General features: G+C 36.8%; 1 protein-coding gene across 2 annotated transcripts in view; it reads right to left on the bottom strand.

Annotated features, from left to right (window-relative positions):
* Positions 1-748: 748 nt before the first annotated feature.
* LOC107037205 (modular serine protease) overlaps positions 749-22,875 on the bottom strand; it is a 32,065-nt gene continuing 9,938 nt past the window's right edge. Inside the window, exons 6-14 of one of the 2 annotated variants that reach the window (XR_001460814.2) lie at positions 21,974-22,265; positions 19,388-19,668; positions 13,795-14,010; positions 11,516-11,814; positions 11,109-11,439; positions 10,781-10,977; positions 3,870-4,123; positions 3,071-3,252; positions 749-1,468 (exon numbers count right to left, since the gene is read on the bottom strand). Coding sequence is in view for 1 of the 2 variants with exons in the window: in XM_015255613.1 (XP_015111099.1) it covers positions 10,730-10,977; positions 11,109-11,439; positions 11,516-11,814; positions 13,795-14,010; positions 19,388-19,668; positions 21,974-22,265 (1,667 nt within the window). In the remaining variant the exon portion in view is untranslated. Of the gene's footprint in view, positions 1,469-3,070; positions 3,253-3,869; positions 4,124-10,547; positions 10,978-11,108; positions 11,440-11,515; positions 11,815-13,794; positions 14,011-19,387; positions 19,669-21,973; positions 22,266-22,875 lie in introns of those variants that run through there. The other variant, XM_015255613.1, reaches the window with a different exon arrangement.

Below are 22,875 nucleotides of genomic sequence, written 5' to 3'. Positions count from 1 at the left end.
CGCTTAGAAATGTGGGACAGATCACGTTGCGATCATTACTTACATCGGATTCATAAAGTTCTGAAAAATATGTTATAGAAACATTCTCCATCCTTTTTCGTTATATTTCGAGATATATCCCATAATCTTCATTCCCGAGATTCATTAATTCATTAATTTTTCAGTAACTTGATAAATTATTTATTTGTTTTCTTTCTTTACTAACTGCTGTTTTTGCGATAGCTCTCGGTGGTGAATACCCGTAGTCGTAATTCTTCATAATGTTTCCGGTTGTAATGACGAATTCGCTGGGGTTTCCCAGTTTCTTAGTTGTTTCATTGAAAACACAGTAAGCAGGGGTGATTAATAAATTATCTGCCATTATTTTTGCTCCGCAAATGTGTTGTTTGTTGTCAGCGACACAGAGGAGTGTCAACGCAATTGATTATCAATTAGGAAGGTTTTCTCGAGTTTTATCCCCCAAATTGTATTTCAAAATGACTATTATCCGATTTCTGGTACTTTCTTGCGCGATTCGAGCCCAATTTGAATGTTGTACTCGACTCGGATTAACAATCATTGATAATTTCGTTCAGTCCGAGTAGGGCCGATAATATCGCTCGGCTGGATATCGATACCACTCAGTAATTGTATGTGTTGAAATGATGAGAAGTGTGCAAAACCCAAGAATATTGAGCGAGAAATGTTAGAGGTTCTAATACGATGTGCTATAATAATCAACATGATAATAAATGACTTGCATTTTTTATTCCTTCAAACTACATGAATTAACTTGAATAATTAATTAAAAAATCCATCACACAATTCACAATTCTCCATGGGATGTAACAAACATTATTGTTCATTTTATTCCTCAATATTCACTCCATTCACTTCATAATGGTTTTCTATAATTTGACAGAGATACAATTATCGGAGAGCCAATAAACAGAGTAACCTTTTCACGTATCTCGGAAGCGGAGAAAAGGGAAATTGGGAGGGATTTACGGGAATAGAGGCTTATTGGAAACGGGTGGAAGAGGAACACGAAGGGTTATGATGAAAAACTGAACAGGAACAAACACGCAAGTTCGAACTGTCTGGCATCTCCAGTTGAACTCATAAATAGTTCAATAGAGTGTGTGAAATTGCCAAGGTACTTCCTCCAATTTTTCGAATGATGATGTCACGCATATCAATGGAGTGTCTGCGTTTCAATGGGTCTGCATTTCGCGCAGTTCAATAAAGTGGGTATAAAATTACGAAGGTGACCTTCAAAATCTTTGAATGATGCCTGCATGCATTTTCTATTTTGATCCAGAACGTCAGATAGATTCGGTAGACTCCTCCACTGCTGGTCTAGTTTTGTTCTCCAATTTTTAACGTCGAGGGACAATTTATCGTATCCTCGGGAACACTCCTCACTGTCACTATTCTTGGACCATGACTCCAGTAAATTTACAAGTTGCGATTGAAATCTCTCTAGTCTCTGTGGACACCAAAGAAATTACAATTATGCTCCATTTCGTCTTGATGACTTTTTTGCATTTCAATAAAAGTTGAGCGAAATGGTGTCTGATCGGCCACATTATGTCCGTTACAGAGAAGACAAGATCAGATCCTGACCCTTTAATCAGCCTGGCTTCCAAAAAAGTGTTTCGTTACTGATCCCAAACTGATAAATATCAGTTCTCAAATATGTGATTCTATCTTTTTCAAGCAGATGCACGTACACCATTAGAGTCTATCAGCAATATTTTCACGAGGTTAGATCCAATCGATCATAATCGAGATACGCGGTAGCGTATCGGCCAAAGAAAATTTTGGATTCCGACTAATTCCACACCTCAGGCCGAGCGCTGCCGGGTATTTATACACGAAGTAACAACCCCCCTCCCCCCCACTATCTCCGAATCATGCCTATTCAATAAAATAACGAGACAAGCTACATGGAAAATCCCCTTAGTTACATCATTAAATCGCTCGCAAGCTTTTCATTGATGTGCCGAGTTTTTTTATTCAAGTCAATATTAAGGAATTTACGCGCATAGCAACGAGTTCCTATCTTCATTTTCGCATGTCACATTGTCTCCGAACCCCAAGTGTGAGTTTTGGGTTTCGAAGTTGGTAGCAGTGTGAACCAGCCTTACGCGTGAAGGAGGGAGAGAGAAAGAGTATGTTATTCTTTCTTTCTTCTCCTTGTACTCCACTAATTTTCTTATCCGATCATTTATTTATTTTAAACGCAAAATAAACATAAAAAATGAGGTGATCTGCAAGGGTATTTTGCTCTTTGTGAGACAATTTTACCCTGTTTTCAAATAATTAATATTGTTAATTAAATTCATGAAATACGTGTGAGCAAGTATATTTTCGGGGTTTTTAGATAAGCACAAAATTAATTATTTTTGTAAAAAACACTGTGCCAAGGCAAATTTTTCTTTGGTTTTTCTTGGGCATGAGGAAGACAATTTTCTAGAAAAATACAACGTTCATAAAAAACTTGAAAAAGATACAGAAACCAATGAAAGTAAGCCAAGTCAGGGCTCAATAAAAAATCAGTAAAGATAGAACCAACGTCCTTAATATCAATCTAATTTTCCATGTTCTAACCCGCGCCAAGGACGTTGGTTCTATCTTCACTGATTTTTTATCGAGCCCTGACTTGGCTTATTTTCATTGGTTTCTGTATTTTTGCATGTTTTTTTTAATGGAGGTTGTACGTTTTTAAAAAATTGTCTTCCTCATTTCCAGGAAAAACTAAAGATAAATTTCTCTTGATACAGTGTTTTTTACAAAAATAATTATGGTTGTTTCTTATGGTCATATAATATCAACAACATTTTCCGTACTGATCTTCACTTTTCCTCGTCGGCGGATTGGTATTGGCCCTTCCCCAAACTCGTAAAAGTGAAAATTACTACGGAAAAATATCGTTCACGGCTAGTGCCATGGGGTTTTTTTTACTCGCGTGGTTGGCCAGTCCTCGCCTTCGGCTCAGACGCTAACTCTATGCGAGTAAAAAACCCTATGGCAATCGCCCCGAAATACACTATATCATCTAGCGTTATGTATAAAATAATTTGCTTACCGGCTCATGTTCGTTAATGTAATCCGTTAGGACTCTTTTATAATCGTTGCCATTCTTGTTGCATGCGTCTGTTCTACTGAACCACCGCTTGCGCAACCGGTCAATCGTCCCATCGAATAATTTACGGCATCCTTTGCTATGTTCCTCTGAACATTTTCCGATCTTCATTTGGTCCTTAACAACTGAAAATGGAGAAATTATTCGTCGTTCATATGAAAAAATAATACTTTTTACAACATAATATTTTTTTCTTTAAGTATTAGCGTTCGGACACGGACGAAAAAATTTAATAGAAAAACCTATCGAATTCGTTAAAAATTTCTATTGAATTTCTATTGAAATGTTCAATACAGAATATTCAGTAGAAAAAGTCAATAGAATTCAATTTTTCTAAGTTTTTTCGTTTGATTTTCTTGATGAGAAGAAAAGAAAAATAGAATGCAAAAACTTAGAAAATTTGAGTCGAGCAAATTCTATAGAAAATATATGAAAAGAATAAGTTATGTAGAAAAATCGAATTATGTTGACTTTTTCTATTGAATGTTTTCTATTGAACATGTCAATAGAATCAGCCAAAAACTAATAGAAAGTTTAATAGAAATTCAATAGAATTTTCTAACGGATTCGATAGGTTTTTCTATTAAATATTTTCGTGCATGTAGCGCCGAACGAAAGAGCACTGTAACCACCTTCAGGTTTTCAATTGAAAAGTGTCTTACTTGACGTCTTTGTTTTCAATTAAGACGCTATTTCTCCGTGTGAGTTTATGAATGTTAGCAGTCTATTTGAAAAAACTTACTTCATAATATTCATTAACAACCGCCAGCCTTGCGTTTAATCGTTCCTTATGACTGCGCTGTCTATCGTCAACAAAGCCCAAAATCTGTCGTTCGTCCACTAGGCTGCTTTCAGCTTCGATGAGCATGATTTGCAAGTCGTCTATATATATACGGGGACGTGGTAAAAAAGAGGCCTCCAATGATTATTTGGTGTTTCAAGTCTGATTGGCCAGTTGACAGGAAAAGTCGTAGATGTCGAAATAAAGTCGAGTTTCTGTCAAGGATGCAAAATGAAGTTGAAAAAACTGGAGGAAAGGAAAATAACTCAAAGAGAATTCGATGATTGGATGGAGGAACATGAAGAAGTTTGCACACATAATCATAATGGAAGTTCTGGAAAAATGGAAGTTGCCGCTATCACTGATATGTTCAAAAAAGATCTGAAGAAAAATCTGGAGTTCAATATACTACACACGTTGGTGATGGTGACTGCAAAACATTTCCTGCTATTCAAAATGCGAAGCCTTATGGCAAACAGAATAGTAATGAGAGTTTGAATTCTTTGATTTGGTCCTTCACTCCTAAGCACCTGCATTCAGGGACGAAAATTGTAAAAATAACAACATACCTGGCTGTTTGTATATTCAATGACGGATTTAGGTCAATCCAGAGAATGATGGAGCAAATGGGTATTCAAATGGGTCCCCGTTGTGATGGATACGTTGTTCGAGGGGATCAACAGAGAGTCGATCATTCGGAGAGACGTGTCTCTGACGCAGTGAGAATTGCACGAATTGCCAAAAATTCAGAAAAATGTGCAGAACAGGATTTCTTCGAAAAAGAAGAAGGGGCATTGTATGGCGCAGGAATAGTTGATTGAGTGTAAGTGTTAATTTTTCTTTTGTTCAATAATATCTCCGTGAATGGAGTACCAAGCACTTACCGTCTTTTCCTCCCCGGCACGAGAGTGCCTGGCGCACCTTATCCGGGAGTTCAAAGGCGATTTTCTCGGAACTAAAATTCCGGAAATTTCCCATGACTTTTTACAGACTATTTCAGAAAGTTAATCACCAATCGATTTGAAATTTTTACCACCTATTTGACATCTACAGAGCTTTCTCGCCTACCACGCTCAGAATAATAGCTTTAATAATTTCAATTTTTATTACAAATTGTAAGCCCGAATTTTCCCGGGAAAATTGGGCCTTATCCGGAAAAGCAGATTTTTTTTTCAATTTATTTTATTTATTCTGCTAGGGGACGAAGCCAGATGTTTGCTGAGTACTAAAGCAATCAATTTTCTCATTTCAGATGTGTTGGAACCTCGAAACTTAATTTTCAATCATTCAATCAGTATTGGGGCCCGTCTACTTCATCATCAAATAATTAATTGCAGATTGTCCGGGAGGATGAAAAGTTTTGTTATTTCACTAGTAGAAAGATAATAAAAATTACCTAAAAAAAAATCAAATTTGTAACTTTTTTTTTCATATGAAATAAAAATTGTGGAAAAGTTACCATTCTCGCCGCCCGGAAAAGCGCAGACCCCCTTAAACCGTTTTACCACTTCGCTGCTGAATTATTCCTATCTATTGATGTATTGGCGTCAACTGCAGAATTTCCGTGAAATTTATAATCCATATATTGACTTAATTTTAAGTCCCGCTGAAAATCGAACTTTTTCAGGGTGTTCAGCGAAAAGTTTCTTTGAAATTCTCAGGATGTTTAGCCATTTTCAGAAAATCTAATTTTTTCATGTTCAAGGAAAATTCTATAATTTTTTTGGCTGATAGCAGAACATATGAAACTAACTTCTTTGATGGTAAAAAAAATAATCGCGATAGTCTCGCCAGAAATAAATAAATAAATTTTTCCTCATACACGGGCTCTTATGGGATTTATGTTGAAATTTATAATCGATCTATTATAAGAATCTCAAAGTAGAAATAACAATAGAAGGTAATGTGCAAAAGTATACTGAATCGAATGGCTAGAAAAAAATTTGCGCTACTCGCGCAAAAAGAGAACATATTTGAAAGATTCTATCTCAGATAAGCGCATGTTAGCGCATGCCTTCGGTGCATTTTGTCCACTCCATTTCTAAATAATAAACGTGGGTTGGTGGATTGAAATTTTTATCATGATCTTGGATGAACTCCTCCAATGATAATTCATTTTCCTAAATTTCTTATTTTCTAGACGAAAGAATTTCGACCAATTATTTGATATTCATAATTATTGAGCGAGTTCACTCAGGTTCATAACTAGCATGATAATCTTCTAGAGCAATATAATTGTCATAATGGAAACTTAATGAGGGGATAATATAGGCAAGGGATAATGTAGAATGAAACAATAGGAATTTCCTGCGAAGAATTCACCTGAAGAAATACGGTATTGGAAAAATAAATACTTCCCTCAAGTAAATGGATATTTGGCAAAAAGTATTTTTTTTCTCAGTGAACCTTTAACCCCTATTTTCGTGAAATTTAGTTGAGGCACTTCGGGCATCGGCTGAAATTGACTATCGTCAATTGAAATGTCATCAAAATTTTTTCGTATTCTTCCACATGATATTCTTTTAAGTAATTTTACATTCAGACAATTCGTTTTCAGTCAAGGTTTAATCAAGGTTTAGTCAGGAGTTATTCGAGGTCATGAATCAATGACTCCGAGAGTCAATAGAGTTTTCGGGCACTTCTATCTAATTGACATAGCAATCCTTTTGATAACTATTTTTTGAGTGGTCGTTAAAAAATCAATTTTTATAAACATGTCCATTCGAGGGGCTGGGAACTCGAAGATCAAGTGACACCATGACTGCAAAATGCAGTCAATTTCACTCGATTACTTTAGTGATTTCAATGATTTCATTGAATTCGTGATTTCAGCGATTTCAAACAGGCTTATCAGTGATTTCAATGACTCACTATGATTTCATTGACTTCATTCAATTGAAATCAATGACTTCTGAATCATTGAAATCATTGAAATCTCACCGAACCGAAATAATAAGTGGGATCAAAGGATTATTCATCAGAACTATCAATTTTATTGTCACAAAATATTAAAGAATGATTAAAAATTATTGCTAGTACATCTAATCAACTAATTACCAATGCTAGAAGTAGTGTTTTACTTCTCTCAAGATGGTGTGGTCAACTGTCAAGTTCCCCTTGTCATCAAAACTTGGAGGTGAAATAGTCTTTTCGTCACTAGGCACGAGAAAACCGCGATTCTAACCTCGCTTTGCTCGGTTAGATCGCGGTTTTCGGGCCCAGCGACGAAAAATATTGGATGTCACACGGCGATAAAAGTATTATCTGACGAATGTGATTAGAATCCTCGCCTTCGGCTCGGATTATAAAGTCACATTCGCCAAATAATACTTTTATCACCTGATGACATAATGTACTATTTGATACTGTTTAATATCGACCAATATACCAAGAACACAAGACGCTTATATCTTTTATGTCGCGCCGTGCAATAAGTCGAGTTTATCGCACGCTGCGCTTCGCGCAGCCTGCTCAAGACTCGACTTCTGCACGACTTGACATAAAATATTATAGAGCACTCGGTAATAAATTTCGTTTTCAACGAATGTGTAGTTTACAGGCCGAGCCGAAGGCGAGGTCTGTACACACATTCGTTGAAAACGAAATTTGTGCCCTTGTACTCTAATGTACCATTTTATTACCTTCGATGCGGGCATATGAACCAGAAAATTCTCTACTCTTTAAAGTTTTTCCTCCTGCATACGCGAAGTTCAATATTAACCCTAATAAACCTGTCTCGTAATCTTTCTCTTTGAAGAAACACCAGTCTCCTATATTTATTTCATCACATTTTTTAATAAAAGCTCTGTTATCAGTCTCATGAGAAGTACGATTCCGCTGACTAGCGTACTTTATCACTTCTTGATCTCTCACTCTTTGTACTCGCTTCCAATACCACACTAATAAACTTTCCTCTATTGAATAAGACACAACATACACATTATTATTTACTTACCAATAATAAGTGCGAGTAGTCATAGTCAGTTGAGCACTTGTGATCAAATTAATCAGTCGTTATTATCTTTAAAACGCCAAAAATGCTCAATTTTTGAAATACACGAGTTTGTTCACGTCACGGCGATCCTCTAACGTTTGAAAAGAAACGAAAAACAACAGGACGAGGGAATCCCATTTATTTTTGTACAGTCTCGGTAGTAATGTCTGGTTGCGACCGAGGGACGTGGCATGCGCTAAAGCCTTGACTTGGACGCGAAGCGGAACAGAGATTCTCGCAGGACTGTACATGCGTCCCACGAAAAAAAAATGCTCTGAGGTAGTGAGATTTGGACGTCGGTCTCATGCATATATTGATTTCTTTGATTCACATGATTTCATTGACTGCAAATGATTTCATTGTGACTTCCAGAAATGACTTCACAGTTGGAAATGATGTGATTTCAGTGATTTCAATGATGCCAGTGATTTCATTGATTGCAGGCGTGACTGCAAATTGATTTCAGTGGCATGTGACACCATGACTTCAGAATTTCCCAGCCCCTCGTGTCCATTTGTTTGAATTTTTGGGAAAAATTGAATTTTAATAGGTGTCAATGAATGGATGTTATTAAGGCTAATATTGTTAGGTACTTGTTCTTTTCCTCCCCATCAACTACCTTCATGTACGATCGTCTCTTTATTTCGTTTATTCATTTACTTGTCATTTTTGTATGTTCGTTCCTAATCCGTAGATAGGGGATCATTTTTTTTTAAACTTCCTTATAGAAAATATTTTCCATGATACAAGTGCATAATGTTATGTACTTCTTCTTACTTCTGGTACGTTTGACGAAAGACATCTTTTCAACTTACCCTCATTTATCCGATTTGTCTTTCACAATCTTATAATTGACGATAGGTAAAAGCGATTGTTAAATTTTATTCGCATTGTGATTTTACATGGAAAGCGCACAAATATTATGGAGAAAAACGACATCCTGACGTTGACATGAGTCCCATAAAATCCGAAGCTTATGACGACGTGGATAAAAGTAGTCATCAGGAGGAAAAATCAAATCACGACTGAGTGATGACTGATCACAGTCTCCCTAATATCATTTAACCAACAATGGCAAGTCCAATGCCAATCCGCTACTCATTCACTTTCTTCTCTTTTCATTTCTTTTATTGATCCTCCAAATCTTCCTCTCGCAGTTTTATCTTGGGCTATTTATCACTGAACATTTATCAAGTTTAATAAATATATTTCTTCTATGGGAAAAGATGGTTTTTTTCTCTTTACGTGATCATTTCCTCGCTCTCCTACGTAATTCACCATAGTGCACTTTAGTGCTTTACCCTACGCAATATGATCTCATTCTTTCTTACGCTGGGAGAAAAACAAACACGTTGTCAAACAAGTCTTGTTTCGGCCAACAAAATCGCTAGTTAAAAATTACCAAAAAAAGAATTTGTTTAGCTCGAATTTGAAAGTCTCAACCATGAATAATTGCTCTGTTTTCGACAGCAACGAAATATTTGGCTCAAGAGATGGATAATTCACACCCGATGGTGCCTTTTCAGGATGAAAATATCTCTAAGTTAAAAGATTGCTATCATATCATTATTATTGTTTCATAGGGTTCATTTCTTGTCTGTGATTATTAGACAGTCGAAACGAAAAACTACTATCCCTTGTTTCGCATAAAACTGTGGTGACTATATGTCTCCACTACATCTCTGTCATTCACACACGCACACACATACGTACACTTAATTTTCCTCTCTAGACATTGGGCCAATTCCCCAATTTTCCTGTCGAGACATTGGGCTAATTCCCACATTAAAAATCCATTTCCTTATTCCTTTGAAAGTCTAGAACATCTGTCCAAGTCACAAAACCATAAACCCTTCCTCAATCTAATGACCCGTTTATAACCATAATCCCTCGTCCGCCTGACCGGCACCTGTGACGTGACGACGGAAATTTCCCCGCCGGGACCCCCGGGCCAATCACAGCTCACCGGTAGGAACGTACAGCGCCGAACCAATCGGAAGCCAGGATTTCACTCATCCCTTCTCCAAATTTTCCACCAATCACATCCTTGCACTCTCCTTAAATACCGCACACTTTCCACACTCATCATCAGTCAATCATTCACTCATCCATCTCTCGACGACTCAATTTCGCACAGAGGACAAATTTACTCTCCACGCACCGTTGTGAAAGAAAAATCAATTAAAATATAAAACTCAATTTCGCTCAATGCTGAACTTCACATTTATTCTTCAACCTGCTTACATCCACAAAAAGATTTTTCGGGAGGAAAATACGTATGGGAGTATCGAATAACGAAGGAGTATTGCTAGAAATGACATTTCTTGCGCGTACAGAGAATGTAATTTTTTTGAACTACTACATCTCTTTTTGCGACAACAATTTTTTATTCCGGCGTACTCTCTGCATGTTTGGCACAAAAAAATCCTTTTTTGATAATTTTCAAAAAAATATTTTCTTGGCACAAGTAAGATTTGTTTGAGAACTTTGTCGTTTTTCTCTCAGTGTACGGTCTCTACTTGTCGTAACTGTTCACGGTCAGGACGGTCTTGGGGGTCACCTTTTGTCATTGATTTTTGTCTACCCAGTAACCCTGAGGTCACAATAGAATTACCTAGGTAAAGAGTGTTTTTAGATCGAACCCTTCAGAGATTTTTTTTTATTAAAAATTTTATATGCTAGAGCGACGTTCATTGGAATTTTTCTCGAAATCTGTCTAAATTCACTTGTGCTCGAGATAAATACCCATTTTTGGAAATCATTTCGACTCCTAGGATGGATTTATATTACGAGTATTCGGACTCAATTCGTCATTAATATAATTCCTTTATCTTCGCCTTGATGTTAAACATCCTGGAATCGATTGTCCATGTTTTACCTTGAACATTATGTCTTGTATCCATGATATGTGGAACGCTACTTCTGTATATATGGTGTATCGATTATTATCACAAGTTGCTTCAGCATCGGTATCATCTACTCCAATGCCACTGCTCACAATACCACGAAGGTACGACAATCTATTTGTTTCGAATATCAATCCACCTCCACTATCTCCATTACATACAGATGATCCTGAAGAACAATCACTGATTTTTATTCAATGTTATATTCAATGTGACAAATAGAAATGAAAAAATTCTATTTCTATTTGTGTATTTCTCCTTTTAAAAATTAACAAAATTGTCATTGTATGGAATTATTACCGTTTGTATATCCAGCACAGAATTTATCCGGAGTGATGAAATTTCGACCATTCACCTCGTCAGCCTGTTCAATGCATTTGTTCTTAGGCACCACTGGCACTGATAGTGCCCGAATTATCGAACTGGAGGATCCTGTTGCTGTTCTACCAAATCCCGCTACTTGTCCAAGTGTACCTATATCAATGGCGAGACTTCTTACTGTCGTATCGAGACATATTGGCACCAAGTAAGATTTGAAATCGAGGGAAGGCTCTACTCGAAGAATCGCAATGTCTTGGTCGTGATTACCCCTGTATCCTTGATAATCACAGTTCATGTAGATGTTTATTACCTGTGAAAATTTCATGAATTTGTTCATTTAATCCTATTCAAAGATTTTATTAGTTGTTGCTTTTTTCCTCACTAACTTTTGCTTTTCTAACTTCTATTTGTGGGGGATACTCCATGTCATAGTCCCTGAAGATATTTCCAACAGAAATTAAAAACTTTTCGGGTTTCTTCGACTTTTTAGTCCCTTCATCGAATATACAGTGAGCAGCTGTTATTAATAAATTCTCTGTGATTACTGTAGCTCCACAGATGAATTTTTTCACTTTCTCAGAATTTGTCTCATATAGCGTTGCATGCCAAGGAAAGTCGGTTATATTCGGCTGAAATCCATCCACTATCAGGGGTTTCACTGATTTTGACGGTTTAGTTCCACACACTAAATTGAATTGTTGCGTCAAATTTTTTCATTCAATGTAATAATGAGATGCGAAAGTTGGATGAGGAATACTACAGCATTTTTTTGCCATACGTGCATGAAAAAGTCCATTTTTTTCGCTATTTTGTGTAGAATGTGTAAAGTGGGTTTTTGGGTGTACTCTAGAGTAGTTTAAAAAAGTCCATTTTTTTAACGTTATTTTGAGAGCTCTTAGCAGTGCCCCCATGTCACATACCGGAGGCCAGCCTAGTCGTGAGGATTCTGACCCATCACGTGCCGTACTTCTCCTAACGACTATTCTGACTAACAACATCGGTCTACGACTCATCGTGCATTAGTGTTGGTGTATAATTCGTGTTACAGCATTCACAACGGTCACTCTGGCTGCACACTTGGTCATTGCGAAATAGTATATTTGTCAATTTTACGTGCGAATTATTTAATGGAAAATGGAGGACGAAATGGGCTTAGACTCGTAATCCGTCAATAAATGATATATTTCTTGAAAACAAATAATTTATATTTTTTGAATTTAAATTAATTCCAGGAAACTTTTCCGACCACTAACTTTAGGAAATGAAATTTTGACGTTATTTGCAGTTTTTCTCATTTTGATTTTTTTGGGAATTAATCAGTTCTTTCATGATTAAATCTTCATACCTAGATACTTTATAGACTACAGCAAAATTTTTCTCAGATGAAAAAAAAAATTTCAAATGAATAATTATGATTTTCAGATAAACCCGGTTTTTTGTTTCAAAGAAGTTTTCTCTTGTGGGTATATTTGATACATTTTTGCTGGCATTTGAGGACTTTTTCATACAGCCTTTGTCAAAAAATACGTTACAAGTACATAAAGTAGGGGGATAGGCTCGTGTGTGATTTTTTTATCAAGAGTCGTAGGTTTATGCATATCCCCCCACTTCCTGTACTTGTAACGTAAGAAACAATTCTTCATTTAAAAACATCGCTCTATATCACTATGCAGAGTTTTCTAATCACTTGTAACTCATTACTTCACCATTATTTCTCCTTATATGAAGAAGTATGGAAATGAAATAATACATGCCTATATTTTTCACTAGATTTCATTTTTAGCAGTAACAAAATTTCACGTGAAACCTGAACTTCCAAAAGTCTTATACACAAACTGTCCTATACACAAATGATCTATGACAATTAATCCTTTCAGTTTTTCACAGTTGCTTCACACATTTATGATATATGATTCAACTCATAGATAATATACTGTTATTGATAGTATTTGTACTAGGAACTAGGAACACATTTTCAAAATAGCCCACAGTTTCTCGTATCCCAAGCAGTCAGTCGAAGGCTGTCCACGATTTGTGATATGATTTTTTGTTATCTCCATCCTCTCACCTTCACTAGTTTTTTGGTTGTCAATGAGTATTAAAAATTTAATAGTTAAAGATATTGTCAATAGGGAGTGGCTGTAGTGTTCACGCGGAGAGTGTGTGGCTCCAGCGGTCATCCAAGCTAAGCAGCGTTCAGTCTGCCCAGTACTTGGATGGGTGTCCGCTTAGGCACACCTAACCGCGTAGGACTACATTCGCTAGGCGCGAATGTTGAGAATCACTGGGCCCATTGTGTCAGTGTGACCAATGGGCACAGTGGAATCCCTGCATTATCGGCCGGCTGTACGACTGGGGTTTTCCATGGTTTTCCTTGCAGTCCTAGCCCGAATGGGGTACAGTCCAGAGTAAGACGGCCCATGGTAACGCAGAAAAAATCAGAAGAGAGAAGTGGGAGAGGCAAGGCAGACGAATAGGGAGCCTATAAAACCGTAATGGTAGTAGGAAAGAAATATGAATAAAAAAAAAAGAATAATATTGTCAGTAGGCCTATCCAATCCTAACATCGATATTTTTATAATTTTTGTGACATTGCAACTCCCAGTAAAAACACTATCAATCGTGAAAGTAGTTCTATTGACATGAATGTTGATAACAATCGGACCTGGAATGCATTGTATTGCCTCTGGTTCCCACAGCCCTTGTGTATTACATGTGACATGATTTCGTTGCCAGACTGAATCCTCCCGACGATAAGCGCTGCGGCAAGATAAATGTGCTTGAGTTCCTGGCAGCACTGGTATCGCACAAGATGTCCATTGACCGTTACGGCTGCAATCAGCTTTCGTTGATGGCGTATCCAGTACTTTGCAGTGAATTTCTGTGCAAACAAGTGGATAGTTGCATTTTTTATAAATTAGTATAGTTATTGCTGCTTATAAATTAACAATTTGCTTTGGAATGCCACTGCACTGAGAGAAAAACGGCAAAGTTCTCAAACAAGTCTTACTTGTGCCCAGAGATAGACATAATCATAATTTATAATTGTCACTAATTTTATAAATACTTATTCAAGTAATAGAACTTGACAATTTTTCAATTATTAAATTAATCAACAACTAAATATTGAAATTCTGAATTATTTTACCACTCAATCATTGAATTCGTAAGATTGACGATTATTTGAAAAATCTCAAATACTTTTTAGGAAATTTTAAATTATTCACTTAATAGTTACTAGCGCACGGGCGCTTCGCGCCAGTCGCTAGATTCACTTATGTTACATTATTTTATTTTATTGTCTCCTAACTTCATCTTTCAGTATAAATTTACTCTGAAGTCTCACTTACTGCGACATTTCGATCAGCCGTCATTTATATAGTTTTGTTTGAAGGCTAGTGGGAGAAGCGGTACTAGTGTAATACCCGCTTATCTTTTCTATATTTACCACAAACATTTGACACTTTTGTTTTTTTCAAGGTACTCTCGCCGTACAATTCTGGGGTATTAAGTTCGACTTGACCAGGAAAAGTAGCCCCCGTTGCCATCCAACGTGATATGGAATCCAAGTGATCTTGGTCGCGAAAACGGTTAACACATACGTGTTCAGGGACCCCAGAAACATAAGGTCCAATGATAAAATTTAATGCACCTAAAAGTGTACAAGAGATAGGCATAATCATAAATTACAATTGTCATTAATTTCATAAATACTCAGTCAAGTAACAGAGCTTAACAATTTTCAATTATTAAATTAATCAACAATTAAATATACAAATTTCGAATTATTTTACCAATCAATAATAGAATTCGGAAGATTGACGATTATTTGATAATCTCACGGAGAGAAATATTCAAGAAAAATTACGGAACATTTCACGTAATCCGCAACCCAGAATCGTTTTCAGTGAATTTCTATAGGAATAAATCTGAAACGTTCAGTAAATTTTCGAGTCTGTCACACTAAGTGACTTTTTCACGTAATTTTTCTGGAAATTGTAAAATCTAACAGAAACTTCAAGACTTATTATACCTCAGAACATGAAAATTCTTAGATGTTTAAGAATTTTTACGAAAAGTTCCGGAAAAATTACGGAACATGTTGGTAAAATCTCCCCCTCACGGTGACTCATGGCTAACCGTGAGGTGTCGGACGGATGAGTAATTTTTACGAAACAGATCGTAGAATTTACGTGACGATTGACACGTTTTATTGAATTTTACTTCGCTCCCAGATTACGTTTCGAAACGCAATTTTTACGTCTTTTTTCTGGTAATTTTTATTGAATATTTCTTTCTGTACTCTAATATTTTTAGAAAATTTCCAATTATATTTATCTAATAGTTATTTGAAAATTTAAATTCTCAATTATTTTATTATTTTCTAAATTCAAATTATAAAAGAATGAATTCAATTATTTTAAGGAAAAATTCTCTTAATATTTCTAAAATAATGATTGATGCCGATCACTGATAATGATTGATGCCGGTCCCGTACTCGGGACCTGTCACAGCGTGTGGACTATTTCAAAAGCAAAAATTGTTGAACAATATTTATGATTGGAGAAATTATGATTTTTTAGTTCCGAAGTATTGGTATACTTCCATTAGCTACTCAAAATTTTCGAGAAATTTATAATTCATGCATTAAGCTTAAGTTTATAATTATCGGTGGAAATAACCGAACTTATTCAGGGTGCCCGGCGAATAGTTTCTTCGAAATTCCTTGACTTTTTCCTGTTTTCCTGACCAAAGTGATAACATTCCCGGACCTTAGAAAACGTTCATTAGGGTCCAACGAAACTCACACGGAAAAATTTATATTTTAAAAAATATATTTCAAAATATCTTACATTGGCCCAATTTATATAAAAAAATATATAAAGTATATGGTTTATATATATTTTTTATATAAATATAAAAATATGAGAATATATTATATTTTATATATGAATTTGAGAAATATGGAATTGGCCCATGTTATATATTTTTTTAAATATATTTTTTGACGGGTGAAGGGTGGAGCAAAACGATCATGAAGGTGAAACGGGAAATACTTCTTCTAACAATATGCGATTCAATGAATAATAAAACTTGATGCCTCCACCATTACGCAATAACAAGGTAATAAAAACAATTTTGTTCCATTAGTGATTAAAAAGGTAATCAGAATGTTTTTAGTAACCATTAATATTACATTTAAAAATAACCATTGTAGATTACAGAAGTGATCCAAATTGGATATTTACCCTTGATCACTAATGGGGTGGAAAAATCCATTAAAGTATGATAAAATCATTTCCAAAATGAAAATTGACAGATCGTATCATAAAATTATCACACTTTTTTAAGAAAATTCCTATTCTGTTTTACATAGTCCTGAAATCTCCGAAAATTATGATTGTACAATCAAAAAAGCTGAACATTTTCAAAGTGCGATTTTGAATAACATTGGGAAATAAACCCAATAGGGAGGAAATGGCAAATTAATCATTTGATGTATCTAATGGCTGTTAGGTCGTCAGTTGTCACAGTAGTCAATGGCTGTCAGATCGTTAGTTACCATGATAAATTATCCATTGACAATTTCCTCTCTATCGTACTTGTTTCTCAATCTCTATTAAAAACGCTCTTTGAAAATGTTCAGTTTTTCTTCTACTTGTTTTCATTGTACAATCTTAATTTTTAGGGACGCCTGGGTAATGTAAAATCCAATGGCAATTGTGACATATTTAACATTACGAAGATGGAAAAACAATCGAGATAACGTTCGAAAGATAATCCACCCGGTCCTCAAACAAAAAACGAATTCCATAAATGACGAAATAATTCTTACTGGGTGACTCGTTCGTACTTGAATCGAATGAACTCCTCCGCTTCATCCCTTGGTGAACACATCTGACTCTGGTACCTCCGAAGCAGATCAACCCACTATTAAGGGTGCCAAGTGTATTTGAAAAAAGATTCAAAAAAAATTTTTTCTTTCCCTCCATCATTGGAGAAATATGTATTCATCCATCCGACGAAATTTCAAACCCGCAACCGGAACTAGACATCGAGAAAATAAATGCGGAAAATCCTCTATTTCGCGTGACGAACCTCAAGAAAGCATGGGATCAAATGGGTACGGCGCGTTGAAATATCTCTCTTATTCACCCCCCATTGTTTTTTGTCGCCATCACATTGAACACATCATTCCCCATATCTTCAAATTTTTTCAAATTTTTCTTGAGTTCCTAGGGGGTTGAAACGTTCAATTTAATCAAAACTCCATAAGAGGCCGTGTATAAGACTGATTTTGTTTATTTAATTTCTCGATATCCATAAGTTCTAAAATTTTTAAATTGTCACCGATGTTCACCATCTGTCTAATACTATTAATTAAAAAAATTATAACTTTGTTGGTGAATGTCAATTTTCAAGGTCATCGCCAAATTCACTTGGCACCCTTAATAGTCGTGAGAAGAATAAAAGTGTTATCAATCAGCACATCGACACTCTCGAACGATGTGAAAACGTAAATTGATTGGAACAGGGCATTCGTGTAGAGGAGAAATAACATGACGTAGGTATAGCAATCGTAGAGCCTCGTCTTCCATCCTTCTTGCCAGTTCGCCGACCGACAGAAGCCCAGCAACTGGAGAATGACAAAACTGTAGGGCAGCATCGTGAAGGGTCAGGTGAGTCGCCCCTACCGGAGAGAATTCCAGGGCGACTTTTTCCTCGATTTTAACTCTTTTTTATTTCCACGTGGAACTTGGACATTATTCATAATCAGCCAGGAAGTTCTCAAGGGGCTACTGTCAACCGTCCCTTGCAAGTGTTTTCTTATGCACCGTCCGTGCATTTCTTTCGCCGTTAATATGCAAAATTCAGAGATTCGTTGAGCGTTTTTTTCCTTTCGTAGAAAAAAAAATTGTGAGTCTTCATCGTTCCGCGATCGTGGACTGAGGGGAAAATTTGTTCTGCCGGAAAATTATAATATGTATTCCCCTGAAGAGATCTTTTGTCGTGTTCAGTCAATTTACTTGTGGACAAAGAAGAAAGTTCCCACCGAAACATGATAATTTTCGTAGTAGTAATTGGTCTCGGGAGACATTTATGTCTTTCGGGTAAATACATTCGCTCTACAGAGAATGTTATGAGGCTCTGGTTTTATCAAGTGAATGTTATTGAGTAGTGCATATCTTTGTCCAATAAACACTTATAATTTCCATGGAACAAATGATAATTTCAAGAGGAAACTACAATTTTCTTGACGAAAACTGTGTTATTGGCAAAACTAAATAATTTCGAGGGGAGCAGACGAGGCTGAGGGCCAATCCCCTGAGGGTGAAGAAGATTTATGTGATTGAGGACCACATCAACAGCACCCCTGCGATGAAGGGGGGTCGGAGCAATGTCATCATGGGGCTGACCGAGAACAATGAGGACTCCAGGGTTATCGAGAATGCTTGGAGGGGGGCGGAGGCCTTCCACTACCTGTTACTTGCGCACAGACAGATCTACAGCGGAGAATTCGATGCTGCGATGAAGACGTCTTTGAGGCTGAGGGAGTACGAGGACATCCTGGATTCAGAGGATGTTTATTGTCTGCTTGCTCTGTCGAGCTCGGTCAACAGGGCGTTCTCCACTTGCTCCAAGGCGTTCATCAAGCTTTTATATCTACACGACAACGGAGCCATCCGAAAAGATCATGATGAAGTGCCTGAAATCCCCTCTGGTTACCCAATATACCTCGAATCTACTTCTGATCGCCCGGCGGACCCCACGCAGGTACAAATAAATTGATATTCTCCCTCCGCGATGGCAATTTTTTTTGGATACGTTGGGGTGAGCACTTCATAATTTTCTAAAACAATACGCGTGAAGGAATTCAACAAAAAACTTGGCGCTCTATATGAAAACAATTGCATTTTTTATAAATGAGTATGTATATGAGATATTTTCATTCTGAAAAGGCACCGTCTGGTGTGAATTATGCGCCTCTTGAGCCAAATATTTCGTTGCTGATGAAAGGAGAGCAATTATTCATGTTTGAGACTTTTAAATTCGAACCAAACAAATTCTTTTTTGGCAATTTTCAACTAGCGATTTTGTTGGCCCAAACAAGACTTGTTTGAGAACGTGTTTGTTTTTCTCTCAGTGTATGATTCTCAAGTCCATTTCCCCTGGCGAAAATGATAGTTCGTTTATGGATATGAATTGTGATCACTAGAAATAACTTTTTTTTTATAATGAAAATGAATACACCTTACCTTCGCATTGTGGAATAACCGACCAACTTCCGTCAGTGGCACAGTAAACATCCTGAACATTCGTCAAATGGTACCCATTATTACAAATATATACTAGATGCGTTCCGGGGACCATGTGCACCCCCTCTCGAGGCTCGCAGTGGTCGCTACTACTCGGGCATTGGGAGGAGTGCAGCTTCCAGTAACCATTCCGAACCTCTGGAGGTCGTGAACAACCCCTCTGGGGTGTTGGCTTGGTTCGGTGCCTTTTCTCTGATGATTTAGTTGTTGTTTCCAAGTCTCTGCCCAACAATAGGGGCCATTCAACAATTACGTTACACGTTTTTTTAATTTTTCAGATTCTCTTCCTCGAGGGGCTACTCATTCTCTAATTGAGTGACACAATGATTTCGAAATGAAGTCGATTTCGGGTAATTTCAGTGATTTCGGAAAAAATGATTTCGGTGATTTCACGCGTCATGGGAGGTGATCTCATGATTTCGAATGATTTCATTAATTCGAAATTAGTGATTTCAGAAAAAAGGAAGTCATTGACATCGCGATGAATAAAATTAATAAATAATAGAGGCGGTGGAAAAAGGGTCCTATCAAATTATGAAAATCAAAACTGGCAATAATAACTGGCAAATAATAATGAATTCGTTTGATTCCACCGCCAATCTTGAACTAATGACGATGAACAGCGGTCCATTTTACCCCAGTCTCCACTAATAATCCACAAATTACAATCAATTTCAAAACTTGACGTTGGAAAACAAAAGTTACATAAATGATTTTACACATAGATTGTTATAACGTTAACTCATTTACTTAGAAATCTTTTTTAATTTCATCAAAAATTCTATCAGCAAGCCTCAAATCTCCACTCTCAGTGATCAGAGGAGGAGAAATTGTTATTCGCTATTGGCTTATATTAATGTAGCCGTGAGAACTCATTGGCTCCGGCTTTAAACTATTCAGACTTTTATCCAAAATATACCAATAGCAAAGATCACGTATATTTTTGCTATTACCACTGACACGAGCATATTCGCTCGAAAACTCCCTGCTTCGGAGAGTTTTCCCCTCTGAATAAATGAAATTCAGCGCATATCTTAATAAACAAGTAAAATATTTTTCCTCCTGAAATAAACACCGATCACCGATATCGATTTCCTTAAATTCTTTCACAAAATACTTTTCCTCGCTTTGCAAAGAGTTCTTACGCCGATAACTGGTACTTGTCGTTATTTCTACGTCCCTAACCCGCTGAATTCTACCACTACTGAGTTTTAAATGATCTTTATTAAACAACCAACATATTGAGGATTTGTGAACTATTGATTCTTGGCCTGAAGTATCTGAAACTATAACGAATGGACTTTCTGGATCTATACGATATAATCAGCACATACGGCATTTTTCTGGGAGCAAGTAAATATGGGATTCCCAGAAAAAAACAGTAGGGCTGTGAGTACGGTGTTTCATTATCATCGTTGGCATGCGTGTCAATTTCAAAATCACGAATTACTTGCACGGTTCACACTATGCCAGTGCACTAATGACTTCAGTAATTTCATTGATTTCGAATATTTTACGTGATTTCGGAGATGATTTCATGCCGGAATGACGCCGTGATTTCGGGAGTGAGTAGCCCCTCGCTTAAAGTAGCTCTACCCTTAAACTGTAAAAAAAAATTGCAGAACACTCGATTAGATTCGGAATTCTAATTTTTTTCTCAAGTTAATTATCGTTTTGGTTTTTCAAAGAAGAAATGTTTCAAAATCGGGATTTAATCCAGCGTCTTATGTGAAAATCAACATTTTCATTGTAATCAAAGATTAAAATCTGATTTTTTTTTCATTAGATGTGAAAAAATCAAGATTTTTTTTGACACCTCATAAAAAATAATCCACCGTTTTACAAACAAGTTTTATTATTTATTTATGAGGGGAATGTTTGAAAAAATATTAATATTTTGCGAAATTTAATTTAGATAATACTGACTGGGTATGAATTTTTTCAAATTTCTTTCATGAAAAATTTCTTTCTGAAAATATTCAAAAGTCCAGCGTAACCTGGTCGAAGGGAAGAGCTACTGTAAATACTATTCGCGATCGCAACATAGATGTGGGAGCCATCAAGTGGTCTCTAAACTAACTCCTCTTGGGAGCCAACCAATGAGATCACGGAGAACTCAGTGGATCCCACACTGGGATCCAGTGGATTGATTGACGCTCATCATTGATTCACTCCCAGTGATTTCATTGGTTGGCCCCCAAGAGTAGTTAGTTCAAAGCCCACTTGGTGGCTCTCACATCTACGTTGCGATCGCGAACTTCAATGAAAAACATGAATAAATATTTTTCTGCCCTCCGGCCGGAAAGCGTCAACTTCCTGGCCGCTGCGCTAAACGAAGTTGCCACTTTCCGGCTACGTCGAGCAGAAAAATAGTATAGACCCCTTGGCCAGTAAATAAGAAAGCCTCAGATCACATGTTTGTTGACCTCGGCTTCGCCTCGGCCGACAATTACATGTGATCTGAGACATTCCTTACTTTACTGGCCAAGGTGTGTAATCTACTATAGTACTTTAAACAATTCTCACTCATATCCTATGCAAATCCCGGCGGTCTCATCAGATTTGTCAGGGCAATCTAATGATCCATCACAGACCTTGTATTTATCGATGCACTGACCCGTACTACATTTGAATTCCGTCGCATTGCAACCACCGCAGCTTGGCAACGTCTCGTCACTCCCGTCAACGCAATCAGTTTTTCCATCACAAATGGCTCTGCGACCGACGCAAGCACCGTCGTTGCACCGAAATAGATACGCAGAGCATTGATTAGGAAAGGGGGATGCATGTTCAGCTCCAGTATACCCCAAGGGCGTTTCTAAGGGATGAGAAGGTATGACGAAAGTCTCTTTCGACGCTTGATCCAATGATGAGATGTTGAAAACTTGTAGGAAAAGAGGGACATTCTCAGGGGATTATGAAACGGGTGGTATCATCTATGATCATAATTTATTTCTAATTGGACTATTGAGAAACTTATACACACGAAAAAACTCAATTTGAGACTTACAACAGTCTCAATTTAAAACTTGAGAATCTCAATTTAAACTCTCTGAAAGTCTCTAGTTGAGATTTCAGTAGCGAAATGGTCAAACGGTTTAAGTCAATTTAGTCTTTAGTTGAGTTTTCCAGAAATATCTTCAAATTTAAGGGCGATAGCGAAATTTTCGTAATAACCTTGTTTAAAACGTAGCTTAGTATCCAGCAGTTTAATAGTCAAGTAATTCGGCTATTTTCGAAAATAACCGGGACCGTTTGGGTCAGCGGTGAGAAGTCAACGAGACACCCGGGAAAGACGTTCAGTAGCGAAAAGTACATCCCCCGCCTTGGTAGAATCAAGGTGTCGTTCAAAGAATACCTCCGACGCATCACGTAAAAGTACATCTCCGACGCGTTATGTCAAAGTGTACCACCGAACAGTACATCAA

Source organism: Diachasma alloeum, unplaced genomic scaffold, assembly GCF_001412515.2.
Source record: "Diachasma alloeum isolate Michigan unplaced genomic scaffold, Dall2.0 Dall_scaffold_00214, whole genome shotgun sequence".
NCBI classification, from domain to species: domain Eukaryota; kingdom Metazoa; phylum Arthropoda; class Insecta; order Hymenoptera; family Braconidae; genus Diachasma; species Diachasma alloeum.
The sequence above is the reverse complement of the archived record's forward strand: the minus strand, read 5'-3'. Positions and strand labels throughout refer to the sequence as shown.